The following is a 14,103-nucleotide window of genomic DNA, read 5'->3' as shown; positions in this document are numbered from 1 at the left end:
ATGGGGGTGTGCTCTGAGTTTCACTTAGTCAGATACAACCCATAAAGGATAGAATCATCACATTGTCAAGAAAGGTCACTTCCTGGTTCATACTGAGAAGCCTTTTTAAAAAATGTCCCCAAGGATGTACCGTATTGGCCCAAATATAAGCAGATCCTTTAAAATTCCACAGGCATTCACACCCGTTCCGTTTTACCGTATGTCTGTTTCAGCAGCGACATTGTAAAAGCCAATTTTTGTAAGGTCACGAATTTAAGATACACTTTAACTTTTCATGGTCAAAATTTGGGAAAAACCGCTTATGTTCAGGCCAGTACGGTAACAAAGAGAAACCATGGAAACTCATGGATAAAACATATAATTTCATGTAGGTTGGATACTGTGAGAGGATGGGTGCCTCTCACAAAAAACCCAATTCCTCCCCCCTCCCAAAAAAATTAGGAAAAAACATAGGAGGAAAGAAATGGAGGACTCAGTATGCTCAATGTGCATGGAACACTGACAGACTGTTGGTGGCGGGGGCGGAAAGTGACAAAAATGGGGAGGGGTACAGAATGAAAGAACAAGCTGTGGTAATTTTGCTGGAGAGCACCACTGGTGACATCTATTTAAAATGCACACAGTTGAAGATGCACCTGAAGTCTGATAACAACAAAGCCAAGTGATGTATGCCTACCAGCATACAGAAAAGTCAGATTGCAAAGTTCTCTTCTTCTAATAATAGCAAACTCAGTTGCTGGTGTGATTATGGTTCCTGCAGGCTTGTGGAAACCCCATGGTTTACAGGTGTAGATAAAAGTATTTATGGAAAATACCTGAGGGAGGAAAAAAGGGGTGAAACAGTTTCATGAGGGTGCAGCATACTCAGTCGCCACGGAATGCTGTTGTGGAGAAGAAAAGGAAACCGGGATAAAATGGAAGTATTCTGAAAGAGGGCATGGCTGGCTGGAACAGCGAACCAAAGCACTCTATGCACTGCAATGTTTTGCTGCTGGTCCTACTTTCCCTCATAATTTCTGAAGCTCAGAGGTGGCTTGGGTCATTATGCAACCAAAACAGCACAACCCACCCACAAGAGGGTTGTATCTGCAGACTCAGGAAAACCAAAAGTTTGCAAAGTACAAAAGTCTCGGGGGGGGGGGGGAGGAGCCTAATGGGGCAGATCCTCCAAAACAGCCTAATGGGGACTGAGCATGCTCAGTGGCAGCGGAATGCTGACGGTTGAAGTGGGGATAGAAAATTGGGGCAGAGAGGGAAAGGAGTGGTGTTTCCTGGAGGCGGCCATGGCTGTTTGGAACCCTGAGCATCACACCAAACCATTTTTTTCCCCAGGTTCCACTTAGAATGGTTTAGAATAAATCCCACTGCTTATGACACAATATCAACAAATAGCGCAATTCTCATTTGACGTACTTTGTTCTCCTTCTCGATGTTTATTTCTGAGGGTAGTATGGTCATTGACGGACACTGCTGCACTCCTTCGCTGGCACTTATCCAGAAATTGGGTTCAGAAGAATTAGTGCACTCATGTTGCAGGGAACACCTAAAACAATTAAAAAACAGTCATGACCCCAGAACCTCGAAATTATTAATAATGTTGCCGGGAGAACTGCAACCCTCCTCATATTTTTCACGGCGCTAGCATCCATTTTATATAATCAACATGATCTCCATGATATAAACATTTTAGCTTCAACACCCAAGTGCACAAGAGACAAAATTGAGAGATACTTTACACATTATGCTTTCCTTGTGTTTCCCCGCATACTCTTATTCTGTGTCTGATGCTGAAAAATCGACTCATAAACCCATGGAAACCAGAAATTAAGCTTTTGAACTATGTTGGCTTAGCAGACTCAGAGGAGACAGTGCATCAGCTAGCCATGAACGTTACTTTCTCCCCCTCCCCTGCATGTTCTATTTCTGTTTTATCAGATTTCCCCTTAAAATAAATATATTGTTCCAGCAAACTAAATTGATTGTTCTGCCTTGGTTATCTTTACTATGTTCTGGCTTGTTTCCTATAAATACTTCTGTTTAGTCTTTTGCCCCTATGATTGAGTTAGGAAAGGCTTGAGAGAGCGGCAGGATTCTTATTAGTTGTAGCATTACTCCTGAAGGGGAAGTGCCATAGCTCAGTGGTAGAGCATCTAGGCTTGGCATGCAGAAGGTCCGAAGTTCGATCCCCAAGTGGGAGAGACTCTTGCCTGAAACCCTGGAGAGCTGGTGCCAAACAGGGTTGACAATACTGAACCAGATGGGCCAATCGTCTCACTCAGTAGACGGCCACTTCTTACGTTCCTATGACGTGGCAAACTAGCAACCTATGTGAAGTTGGGTGAGTTTGGCCAGTTTTTGAACCATTCAAAACCGCACATAATATGTGGCAGTAAAAATAAAGAGCTGTTGCTAATCTCCAATTGACATTCTTCAAGTAGTCATCCGTGAAGTTGCATGATTAGGTTCTCCACCTACAGAACCTTCTAGAGATCTGCCTTTCAGTTCTGGAGGGAAATTCTTTCCACACATGCTCTGATGGGCAAGGCAGGCACTCTCCCTCCCATGTCCTTCTGCACAGCCTTAGGAAAAAACTTTGATCTAATGTTTGGCAAGTAGGGCAGAGCTATCTAGCTTATTCTTGTTCATCAGACTATTTTGTAGCTTAGAGAATTGCAGGGTTTTATGAGGATATGTTGTTCTGGGACATGGTGATTGCCTGTAATATATAGCCTATGGCTGACCTTGCTCCCTCTGCTAAACCATTAACTTGGGACCATTAGTTCAGTTCTCGGGGCGGGGGATGCTGATTTCAAGTTTTCAAGACCTATAGCTTACAAACTTACTTAATTTTTTTATTATTATTATCAAGACTACAGATTGCACATGACCTGATTGTAGGTACTGTGCTCAGAATAAGACCAACAATATTCAGTTGTAAAATACTCTTATCATTTTCCCAAGGGGTGGTGTAATCCTGTTAGCTTCACTCTTGAATCCCATGGTTACAGTGGACATTGTATTTGACAAAGGAAAAAAGAAAGAACACTCAGCCATTTAGTCCTATGTTGTCCCTTCAAAATATTACCTAGCAACATGTTTTAAAATAATCTTAATTTTCAGGTATATGTGTTATCAAAGAAATGTTCCTAGGATTTTGGTCCCCTGCTTAATGGAAGCCACTTGAAAAGGACCTTGAAAGGTCTCTTCACAGATCTTCTATTTTACAGTACAATAAGAGAAATACAGATGACAAAGCACTTCTATACTGATTTTAATTAGAGATGCTTTTTATTCTTGTCAAACTCAGCATCTCATAATGTTTATTTTGTAAAGTATTATTATTTTCCCATAAACAATTATGTGTTTGAATTATGAATTATGAAATTACACTTGTGAAAAGTGTACCTTGTTTACAAAATATTTTTTAAATGGCTTTTGAATGCTTAGGTTTCAGCCACGGCAATGATTTCTTCAAAATGAGCTATTAAAATTAGAAATTACTTTTGAAGACTGCGATCAAACAACCCTAATCTTGTCAAAAGAGCAGAAGCAGAGTAATGAAATAAAAAAGACTAGTGATTTCCCTCAACAACACACAATTATTTTCTGCACAGAGCAGCCTATTACTAAGAGGCATGTAGTGTACAAAAATACCCACCTGGTCTCCAAGGTGCACCATCCACAGTAAGCATCGGCTGCAGCCAAGCACTCTGTACATGTGGTATATTGATCACAGGCAGCTACTTTCACACGGGCTATCTGCATAATATCAGAAGTCCAAGAGAATAATATTTTTTATTTAAAAAAGCTTTCAGAGAGGCATTAGTTTGTCAATAGGAAAGAAGGAAACCACAGTTTATTAACATTATTGTTTTATGTCATAGGTTATTGTCACCACAGAGGTCCTTAACTATTAGCATAGATCGCGATAGAACACTCTGCTGCAAGAGAACTTTAAGAAGAAAGTGTTAGCAACCATAGCAGTTTTTAAAGACAGGCCCCAGAACAAGCGAAAGGTAAAGGTAAAAGGACCCCTGACCATTAGGTCCAGTCGTGACCGACTCTGGGGTTGCGGCGCTCATCTCGCTTTATTGGCTGAGGGAGCTGGCGTACAGCTTCTGGGTCATGTGGCCAGCATGACTAAGCCACTTCTGGCGAACCAGAGCAGCGCACGGAAACACCATTTACCTTCCCGCTGGAGCGGTACCTGTTTATCCACTTGCACTTTGACGTTCTTTCGAACTGCTAGGTTGGCAGGAGCTGGGACAGAGCAACGGGAGCTCACCCTGTTGCGGGGATTCGTCGACCTTCTGATCGGCAAGTCGCAGGCTCTGTGGTTTAACCCACAGCGCCACCCCCGTCCCAGTCCAGAACAAGCTAATGAGCTATAAATTCCTCACTTTGGTTCAAATCTGATCTCCTAGGAGAAAGCCTTCTCTCCTGTGTGCTATTCCGAGTTGGGAATGCTCTCTTACACCTACAACCAGATTTATACAAGGTTGCATAAATAAATGAGTGATTGGTTATTACCAGGGCCATCTGTAGCGAGTAGAGGGTGATTCAGCAGACAAGTGCATTCTTCTTTTTTGTGTTTTGCGCTGTCGGCTTTTATGCCTCACCGAGGGCAGGCGTGCAGCCAATGCGCTATCAGCCTGTGAGGCACACCCACAAGGGAAGCCACTGATTGGCCCATTTGAGATGGTGCAGCAGTCAGGAACTTCAGCCGGATGTCCAGGCGGCAGGAGGAATTTCCCTAATGGCCGCCCGGCCATGTGCGCTCTGTTCTCATTGCCTGGGGATGGCGGCCGAGTGCGAGAGCCGCAACAGGCACCCACCCAGGAAGGAGTAAGCATCCAGTCTCCTCTTTTGTGCTTCACTACAATCTCCCCTCCACCTGCTGCCGCCACCTCACCCCTTTGAAAATTCTGAGATTTAAACTTTATGCATCACATAAAGCAATCCCACACACAGGTGGATTTATAACCAAAATCTTTACTTTAAGATCAAGTAATGGAAGTGCTTACTCTCATCAAGTGAAACGTCCACCCGCTATTCATGTCTCATACCATTTTAACTTTGTTTTAAGAAATATAGAACATCACTAAGGTAAAGGTAAAGGGACCCCTGACCATTAGGTCCAGTCGTGGCCGACTCTGGGGTTGCAGTGCTCATCTCGCTTTCTTGGCCCAAGGAGCCGGCGTACAGCTTCCGGGTCATGTGGCCAGCATGATGAAGCCGCTTCTGGCGAACCAGAGCAGTGCACGCAAATTCCGTTTACCTTCCCACCGGAGCAGTACCTATTTATCTACTTGCACTTTGACGTGCTTTCGAACTGCTAGGTTGGCAGGAGCAGGGACTGAGCAACGGGAGCTCACCCCATCACGGGGATTTGAACTGCTGACCTTCTGGATCGGCAAGTCCTAGGCTCTGTGGTTTAACCCACAGCGTCACCCACGTCCCTTATATCACTAATATTGACTAAAACATTTTAACTTTATTTTCCATCTTCCTCCTAATCCTTAGCCTGCAATCTCCCTCTCTAACCTCCTTACATCTATAGTAGACAACAGCTTCAGAAGTACAACTCTTACCCATTCACTGTGTGCTCAGTAGAGAGCACTCTGACTCACTCATAGCTTGAAAAATATGGAATGTTTCACAAATTTATGTGTCCTTCTTGCACAAAGGCAATTCTTCTCCGTATCATGCCAACTTTAGCTTATGTGCTGCTTCAGCTAACCAATTTTTGTAAGTTTTATGGGCTCAGTGACTCCCTGCAAAGGGGCTTCTGGGTGAGCATGAAGATGCCAGCCTGAGCGCCACTGGGGGCTGCTGCTGTTGCTACAGGTACTGCATTAAAAGGATGGGCTCCAGCTAAGCTAAGTTGGCCAAATTTAGCCTCCCCACTTCCCCACACACCCTGGAGCAGCTCTGTATTTAATCTAAGAAATCCCCATTCCTGGAAACTCATTAAAAAAACGGAGCAGAATAATTCTGAGAAGTCTTGCAAGATCATTTCTGTGGGCTAAGTTTCTGTAGAAGCATCTAAGATGGAAACGGCAGTGACAGTTCAGTGTGCTCTTCTGTTGTTTTAAATATTCTATTCCAGTGCTATTTCCCAATTGAGGAATTTTGGATGAGTAAGGCAATAAATCTATACGTTTTTACTTAAAAGACGGTATTTGTCTTCTATATGCAGAACATTAAGATCTGAACAAGAGAAGATTGTCAAGATGCCTGACAAGAAAAAAGTCTAGATCTCTTATTACTGAAAACGGCATCCTTAAGAAAGTTGAAGGATCAATTCAATGCCTTTTTGTTCTTCTGTTGGTATGACTCCTAGGCTGTTTTATTTCTAATTTGATTGTTTCTGTATTTCTTTATGTAAACTGCTCTGGAAGTTTTTGCTGAAAGGTGAAAAACAAAAATATTGGGTAGTGCAGAATGCGGCTGCCAATAATGCTGACCAACACTTCCATGTAGGTCTGTGTAAAGCAGGCACCCCCAAACTCGGCCCTCCAGATGTTTTGGGACTACAATTCCCATCACCCCTGTCCATTGGTCCTGTTAGCTAGGGATGATGGGAGTTGTATTTCCCAAACATCTGGAGGGCTGAGTTTGGGGATGCCTGGTGTAAAGTTTCCCTGATACCTCCCTGATTTGGCAGAAATCTATCCAGACCTGATCCGACCTAATCTGGACTCAGAAATCCTAATCTTGTAATTAGAAAATGCAATACTTCAGAGACAGTATATCTAGCTTTTTTTGGAGCATGTTTTAAACTCCGGATCAGCACAAATTGCTACAAATCAATATGGCTCCACCTAGCCGACTCTGTAGCAATGTATAGTTGCTTTGAGCCAACTTGTACCAGGCACAAATCAGCATGATCTGGTTCAGGATTTAGCCAGATTGGTTGCACAGCCAGACTTTGGTGAAGTATCATGTAATACCTATCTTCCCCAGTCTGGGATGGAAATATTCCAGGAAGAGTAGGCTTATATCCTTATAATCCTTATAAGGATCCTTACATCCTTATAATCACTTCCATCACCATATTTTTGTGGGATGTGCACTGGCTGCCTCTATGTGACAAAGTCCATTTCAAAATGCCAACTTTAAATATACACAAATTGGTACCTAGGTACTTAACAGAATGCCTCTCCCCATCCTGAGCCCAAAGATAGGCAGTGGGAGCCTTACTAGAGGTCCAGAGGGTTGCTTGTTATATGAGGACTTGGGACGTGGGCCACCTTGGGGCGGGGGAATGGAATTACGAAACTCCCTCCCCTTGGAAGCACAAATGACCACAACATTAATGGGTTTTCACCTGTTGGTGAAAACTCATCTGTTTTTAAAACTTTGGAGGTTAAGTCTATCCCCCCCCCCAAAAAAATGGTTCTTTCTCATGCTATTGTTCAGTGGAATGAGATTGTTATGAATTACTATGTATGTGTTGTCTGTATTTTATGATATTTTATTGATCTTCTTGTTGTTTATGTACACTTTTATGGAAACTGCTTTAAGGTCTGCATGAGATAAAGCAGCATATAAGAGTTTAAATAAATATTTAATTTGGCTGAAAGTTATTTGGATGAAGCAACACTGCCATATAATTTCACTAGTGGCCTCTTGAGTGACAAGATATTCAAAACTATTATAAAATACCATATGAAGAGAAGACAGTGAAAAATAGTTCCAGCATTTAGCCCTCCAGGCTAAAGGGTGCTAGAGAAATTTAATAAACAACAAGAACAATTTCAATGCCATTTTGCAATTACAAAGAATACCTCTGCCCACTATCTTGTGCAGATTCTGTGTGCAACATTCTAACAGTAATAGCTAGAATACCCAGAGAGATTTGACATAGAGATCACATCGCCCTTCAAATGCTTGATTTAAACCAACTCAAAAGTGACATAAATAAACCTCTTACATTCTCACAAGCATTGTTTTACATTGTTCTGGCTTCTCCTCAGATGGCCATAATTCTCGACAATGGCCATAATTCCATTTGCCTTCTTGTGAAATTTAACACGTAACTCAACCAGAACCAATGGTATGCTAGAACAATATGGGGGCGGGAGGAACTCACACACAATTTGAATATTGCTGCCACTGTATGGTGGCGATAAGGCTTCAGGATAGTATCATCGCACACTGGTAGCAGCAGCTGATATGAGATGGTGATAAGTGATGTTAGCACAGTGAAACCTCTCAAACAGACAATTCTGCAGGCTGTGGGATTTCTCTAAGCAACGGATAGCATATGCTATGCTATGCTAGCAATTGACAAGAGAAAGGCATGTTTTCAAGGACTAACATTCATAAAGAACAAGTTGGGTTTTCCTCTTCATTTTTTACTAGTTATATTTATGTTCCACCTTTCTTCAATAGAATATGGTGGAGGCATGCATAGGGCTACCATGAGGCCCTCCTATTCAGCGTTGCTTGACCCAACCCAAACCTGCATAACTTCAGCAAGGCTGGTACATTATGTAATTTCAAACCATAGCTCTGGCTTGTGTAGATTAAGTGAAACTTTTGACATATTGTTCGGAACACCCTCTTGTCTTGCCTAAACAAATTTCCCCAAAGCTAAATATCTCTGGAGAAAAGGAAACAGAACCAAATTAGCCAGTGAAGAAACATATTATATCACCTGATGCCTTGCAGACTTAGTGCGCTTGACGGAATGATAAAGCCTATCCTAGGTAAACCATTTTGATTTGTTAATGCTAATGGGATACAGTAATGGCATGATATACTATCCCAAAAGGAATCTTGTGGGAGTCTGTACAGTGATATATGGATATTCTGTAGGGAATTGCAGCTGGAGAGTTTAAATACCAAGTACAAAATTATTGGTTGCACATCTGTTTCAGTAGATTAAGAATGAATGTAGCTTGCACCATTGATGACTGGAGCACATACCAAACTTGAGTTTCTCTTCAACTAGGCAGTTTAAAGGCAACAGGAAGGCAATAATTATACAAGAAAAGAACACTTTATATGCTGAATAGTTCTTGCTCATGCACTGTGGTATCCAATAAATTAGGTACAACTGTGTACTGAGAAAATCTCCAGTAGTGACAACTTTAAACTCTAGGCAAAATTGTGGTAGAAATTCAGTGATACCTAGATAATTATTATTTTGCTTTCACTATAGATAGGAAAGGAAGGAAGGAAGGAAGGAAGGAAGGAAGGAAGGAAGGGACCACTATCATTCAGCTTTCAGGAAAATCCAAATGCAGAATGAACAACACAGATAAAACTTTTAAAGTCCTTTAAAGAGACAGAGTGAAATTATCCTAAATAATATTAACGTTCCATGAAATCAATACTGATAACAAAATTTTAAGTCTTGTTAACATTTTGTTGTGCATTTTTGTGATGCCCCAAAGCAGAGGTTTTCAACCTTTTTGAGTCCACGGCTCCCTTGATCAACTACGTTCTTTCTGTGGCACCCCTGTGGGGCTCAGGAGCCCAGTTGTGTCACCTCTTGCCTGCAGAGCTAACAGCTTCTCACCCTTTTTTGAACACCCTTGTGGGGTGTTTCCTCAGCCTCCTCTTCTTGAGAGTCCTCTGGGCAGCCACCTTGGTCTCTGAGCTTCCCTCCCCCCACCCCAAAGAGAGGCGCCTCCTCACGCTGCCCCACAGGGGCCTGGGACTTGTCTGTCTATTCCCAACAGCAAGGGCTGGCAGACTGGCTGGCTGGGCTCCCTTGCCCATTTGCTTGCTTATTCTAAGGCCACTTCAGCTCCTGGCAACCAGCACCCTCTGACCAGCCCCAGAGGCACCATTTGCCTGTGGAGCTTGTAGCCAGAGTTGCTGCAACCAACAGCTGTGCAAGCCTTTGGGAGGCAGAGATACGAGAAGGCATCAGAGGAGGGAGGTAAGGAAAGAAGGACAGAGGCCAGTGTTGCCTGCAGCACCCATGACCATCATTCTAGGTACCCCAGGGTGCCACGGCACACTGGTTGAAAACCACTGCCCCAAAGCATTTGATTCTAATCACTGAACAAGTTGTGTTCAAGCCCTTTTTATATAATCTATACTTTTAGAGTTTTCATGGGTGTACAGGTTTATACCAAGAGACTTATCTTTTTAACAACAAGGTATTTAATACCAAGTTATTAAAGCAGACAAATATTCCGAAATTATTTATTTCCAGGATTATTTGTTGTTGTTAAAAAAATAAGTCTCTTGGCATAGACCTGTACACCCACGAAAACCCCAAAAGTATTAATCATATAAAAGAGGCGTGAACATAACTTGTTCATTGATTAGAATGAAACTTCTACAACTTTTTAAAAAAATCACCTCATCTCCAGAACACTGTTTATTCCTCTGTACTCACTTAATGGCACTGAGAAGGTATGTCTGTAAAGGAGTCTTACCTGGTGGGAAGTCATTAGATACAGGTAGCTGGAGTCAGAAGGATCAAACTGCATGATGGGATGGACAGGTTCACCATAAGCCACAGTAATTGACTCCCTGCTTATCTCCTCCATAGAACTGTTCAGATTAATCTGCCAGGGAAATAAATATTTCATAAGACCACCACTTTGGGTTTTTGGAATGAAGAAAGGGAATCATTGTTTATAGAAACTTGAAAGTTATTAATTGAACAGTTAGCATGAATTAACATAATATTACTGTGTGTTTGATGATTCAATAAACCAGTTTTTAAAATGAAGAATATCCCAAAAGTTTAAAAAAGGGGGCGGGGACTCAGACTGTAGTACTATTGGTTGTTTTACCCAAACCACACCAACAATGACATCAGGTACTTGAAAGATGGATTGTCCTGCTCACCTGCCAAAGTTGGCTGTGGGTTGGGGACTGATAAGTATCTGGCCCACTGGGCCAAAAGGATTTCCCAGCCCTTGCTTAGAATTACATCCAAAGCCACCTTAGCTTAACGTCATGATTTATTTGGAGTGAAACAAACCACAACCCCCAGTTCTGATGTATTGCTAAAGCCAGAGATTGTAGTTTGCTGCGCCCACTCGCTTACAGGGTGCAGTGAAGCAAAAGTCATATGCAGATTTGCTGCAAACCAGACACGGAAGCCCTGCTGCTGCAACACTAACCCCAGGAGCACTGAGGCTTTACACATACTGCTTATCCATTAATGAATCTCTTGAATATGCCATTGATAATGGCCCTTGTAAAATGCCCCTCTGTGGTGCACTTTATAACTTACCGGATCAGATTAATTCCCTATGTGATAGGAAATCATAATTGCTGCTTGGGGAGCTGGCTGAACATTGCTTATGCCCTTTTATACTGTCTTGTCTTGGATGGGAAACCTGAATTATAACTCACACCAAGTATTCTGTATGCAATGCCAAGTAACAAGGAGCCCCTAAGGTAAAAAAAAAAAAAAGCGGGTGGTGCAGCTGTGTAGCAGAATTAGATTATAGCTATCTGAGCAAATTATCCCAGCAAAGAGCAGCCAGGAGCCTTTCTCTAATGGAGGTTCAGCAGATAAGGCTGCCTTTTCTGATATGATAATGGAAGCAGATCTGTTACTATTGTGTGAATACAAGCTCTGTAAGGAATGAATCTGCACCGACTGCCCTATGGAGCTGGCTCTGATGCCAGCTGCCTACCACTCTGCTGCGTAGCCTGTGCCTCTGGGCCAATGTCAAAACAGAGGACCTCTGAGATCTTTCCCACCTTCCTGCTAGGAACATTTGTAAAGCAAAGAAATTGGATTCCCTTCTGTCCTCCCTCTCGTCTGATCTAATATTCTACATTATGTGTTATTATCTCCAGACTGATATAAAACAGGTTTCTAATAATGCCCTTTCCTTTTCTTAATGGCCGGCATCTCATCAATTGTAGCAACTCCACTGAATGACTACTCTGACTGGCCAATACTGAACCTTGCTTTGGCAAGTGGGCATACGCCCACCGTGGTTATTGCAGCTGGTGGCTGTTCATGGCTTGAAGACAATTATAGTGCCTTAAATCTTGGCCCCTGATGTATTGTTTTGACACAGATGAAACGGGCATATCACATGCATTGGTTTACGTCTCTTCTCCAGCTTAGCAATAGCGGGGACCAATCAGGGAATATTTATTCAAAATGGAGGGTGTATCTCTCTATGTGCTTTTTTACAAGTGCCAATCAAGACAGGGAGCATTTCATACGAGGAAGTTGTTAATAACTAAAAGCTGTGCCATAACACTTCAAGTATGGGCATTTATTTCTACAATATATTAAATGACATCTTGATTGCACTGTAGCCTCAAATGCTGATTAAAAGTTAAGAATTAGTAGATATTGTATATCACTATGCAATTTAAAACCAACATCCAGTTGCTTCTTTATTGTAGAATGAAAGCCGGTGCAGTGCGCTTGTCAAGTGAGGGAGTTTCCTGTTTAAATTAACAGAATCATGGATTAACATGCCAATCTTACACTGCACAAGTATGAATTCTTTAATTTCATCATCAGTAGTCTGATCGAGTGTGCTGCATCAGCACAATTATGCCCACAGTGCTTTGTCAAGATGCTCTTAACTCTGAACTGAACACAGTTATCATTAAGCTCCCTTAAGCAGTTGTCCAGCTCTGTTCTTCAACTGTGGGTTCTCAGATATTGTTAGACTACAGCTCCTATCATCCCTGGACATTGGTTCAGCTGGCTGTGGATGGTGGGGGTTGTAGTCCAATAACATCTGGGGACCCGAGGTTGACGAACAGTCTATGGAAGCATTTTGTTTGAGACATTACTGAATGGGTGACGGCACAAGAGTTATTGTGGTCCATGACTGAATGAAAGACTTAGGGAAGGGTGGAAGAACTGCAGCAGAAGGCTAACAGCTGAATAACAAGGGGAGTGAAGAAAACTCAGCCTGGACCAACTGTAGTCTAAGAAATATGTGATAGAGATTCCTAGAGCAGCCTCCTCAGGCTGATGACATCATCTACCCCGTTGCTGGGAAACTGCAATTCACTCCAATGCAAGAGTGACTTCTGGGCAGCATCGTGCCTGGACTGGACTCTCCCACTCTTATCTCCTGCCAGTTGACACACAAAGATGGCAATCACTAAGAATAAAGGTCTGCTGCATTGGCTACCACAGCAATGACATGACATGCAGCCTGCAGTCCTGCCCCCTTCAAAACAGGCCTTGACTGCCAAAAGCAAACTGAATGGTCAATGGTATGGCAGTGTGCGTATTGTTTTAATTTCCCCCAGATATTAAACAGCCACAGGCAGGCCCAGTTTCTTGCTTGGATAGGCAATAAAACTGCCAGTTTATGGTGAAGGAAATTTCTACACTCCACACCTGAAATCTACAGGTTTAGGGCAGTATACAAATTTAAGAAATAATAATAATAAATAATTCTATTGTTGTGAGGATCTATCACAAGCCATCATTTCACAAATGCTAACCCAAGTTGTTCAGACAGTCATATCAGCCTTTCATGATCACCCAGTTCCTCCCATACAGGGATTTCAAACACTTAAATATCACTCAGCAGACCTCATAACATCCCTACAGCCACCTATGAGATAAAAAAAAGAACAGCTAGTACAGAAAGCAAATGCCCTAGGATAACTCTGATTAACAGACAAGCTAGAGCTGAACGAGCCAGATAATTGGCATTGCAGATAATCATAATGTTCGGTGCTTATCTACTGTTTAGCACTGATAGCACATTAAACAGTGCTTAATCAGCCTGTTTGGAACAGTACAGTTTGGTGGAAAATGCAACTGAAATTCAATTAATCTTAAACTTTAAAGAGAAACAGTCAGACAATCAAATATGACTGTACATGCAAAGAAAGTGGCTGGGGAATTTGGGGTTTAGAAAGTACAGTTGCACAAACTGTTATTTAGCCAAAGTGCACAAATTAGCAATTTTATTGTTTACAAAAAAGCACCACGGAATCTTTAACAACCACAAGCACTCAGGACTTCTTCTGTCTTTTCTCTGAAAAATCATGCCTTCGGTTCTTTAGCGTCCCGTAACATTAGAAGGGAGATGAATCATTAAAACCACTTCCTTCTGATTCAGGAGCTCCTTGGCAGTCAATCATTCAGGAACTGAGCCAGCCTGACTCAATTTACTAAGCATGATA

The 14,103-nt window shown here is 42.2% G+C and overlaps 1 protein-coding gene across 1 annotated transcript in view; it reads right to left on the bottom strand.

The window, feature by feature from the left end:
• PLXND1 (plexin D1) overlaps positions 1-14,103 on the bottom strand; it is a 160,941-nt gene that overhangs the window by 93,035 nt on the left and 53,803 nt on the right. Inside the window, exons 3-5 of the mRNA XM_083722214.1 lie at positions 10,401-10,532; positions 3,659-3,759; positions 1,414-1,543 (exon numbers count right to left, since the gene is read on the bottom strand). Of these exons, the coding sequence (XP_083578340.1) occupies positions 1,414-1,543; positions 3,659-3,759; positions 10,401-10,532 (363 nt within the window). The remainder of the gene's footprint in view (positions 1-1,413; positions 1,544-3,658; positions 3,760-10,400; positions 10,533-14,103) is intronic.

Source organism: Podarcis gaigeae (assembly GCF_964106915.1).
Source record: "Podarcis gaigeae genome assembly, chromosome: 2".
Taxonomy (NCBI): Eukaryota; Metazoa; Chordata; class Lepidosauria; order Squamata; family Lacertidae; genus Podarcis; species Podarcis gaigeae.
This window is presented reverse-complemented; position numbering and strand designations above follow the sequence as displayed.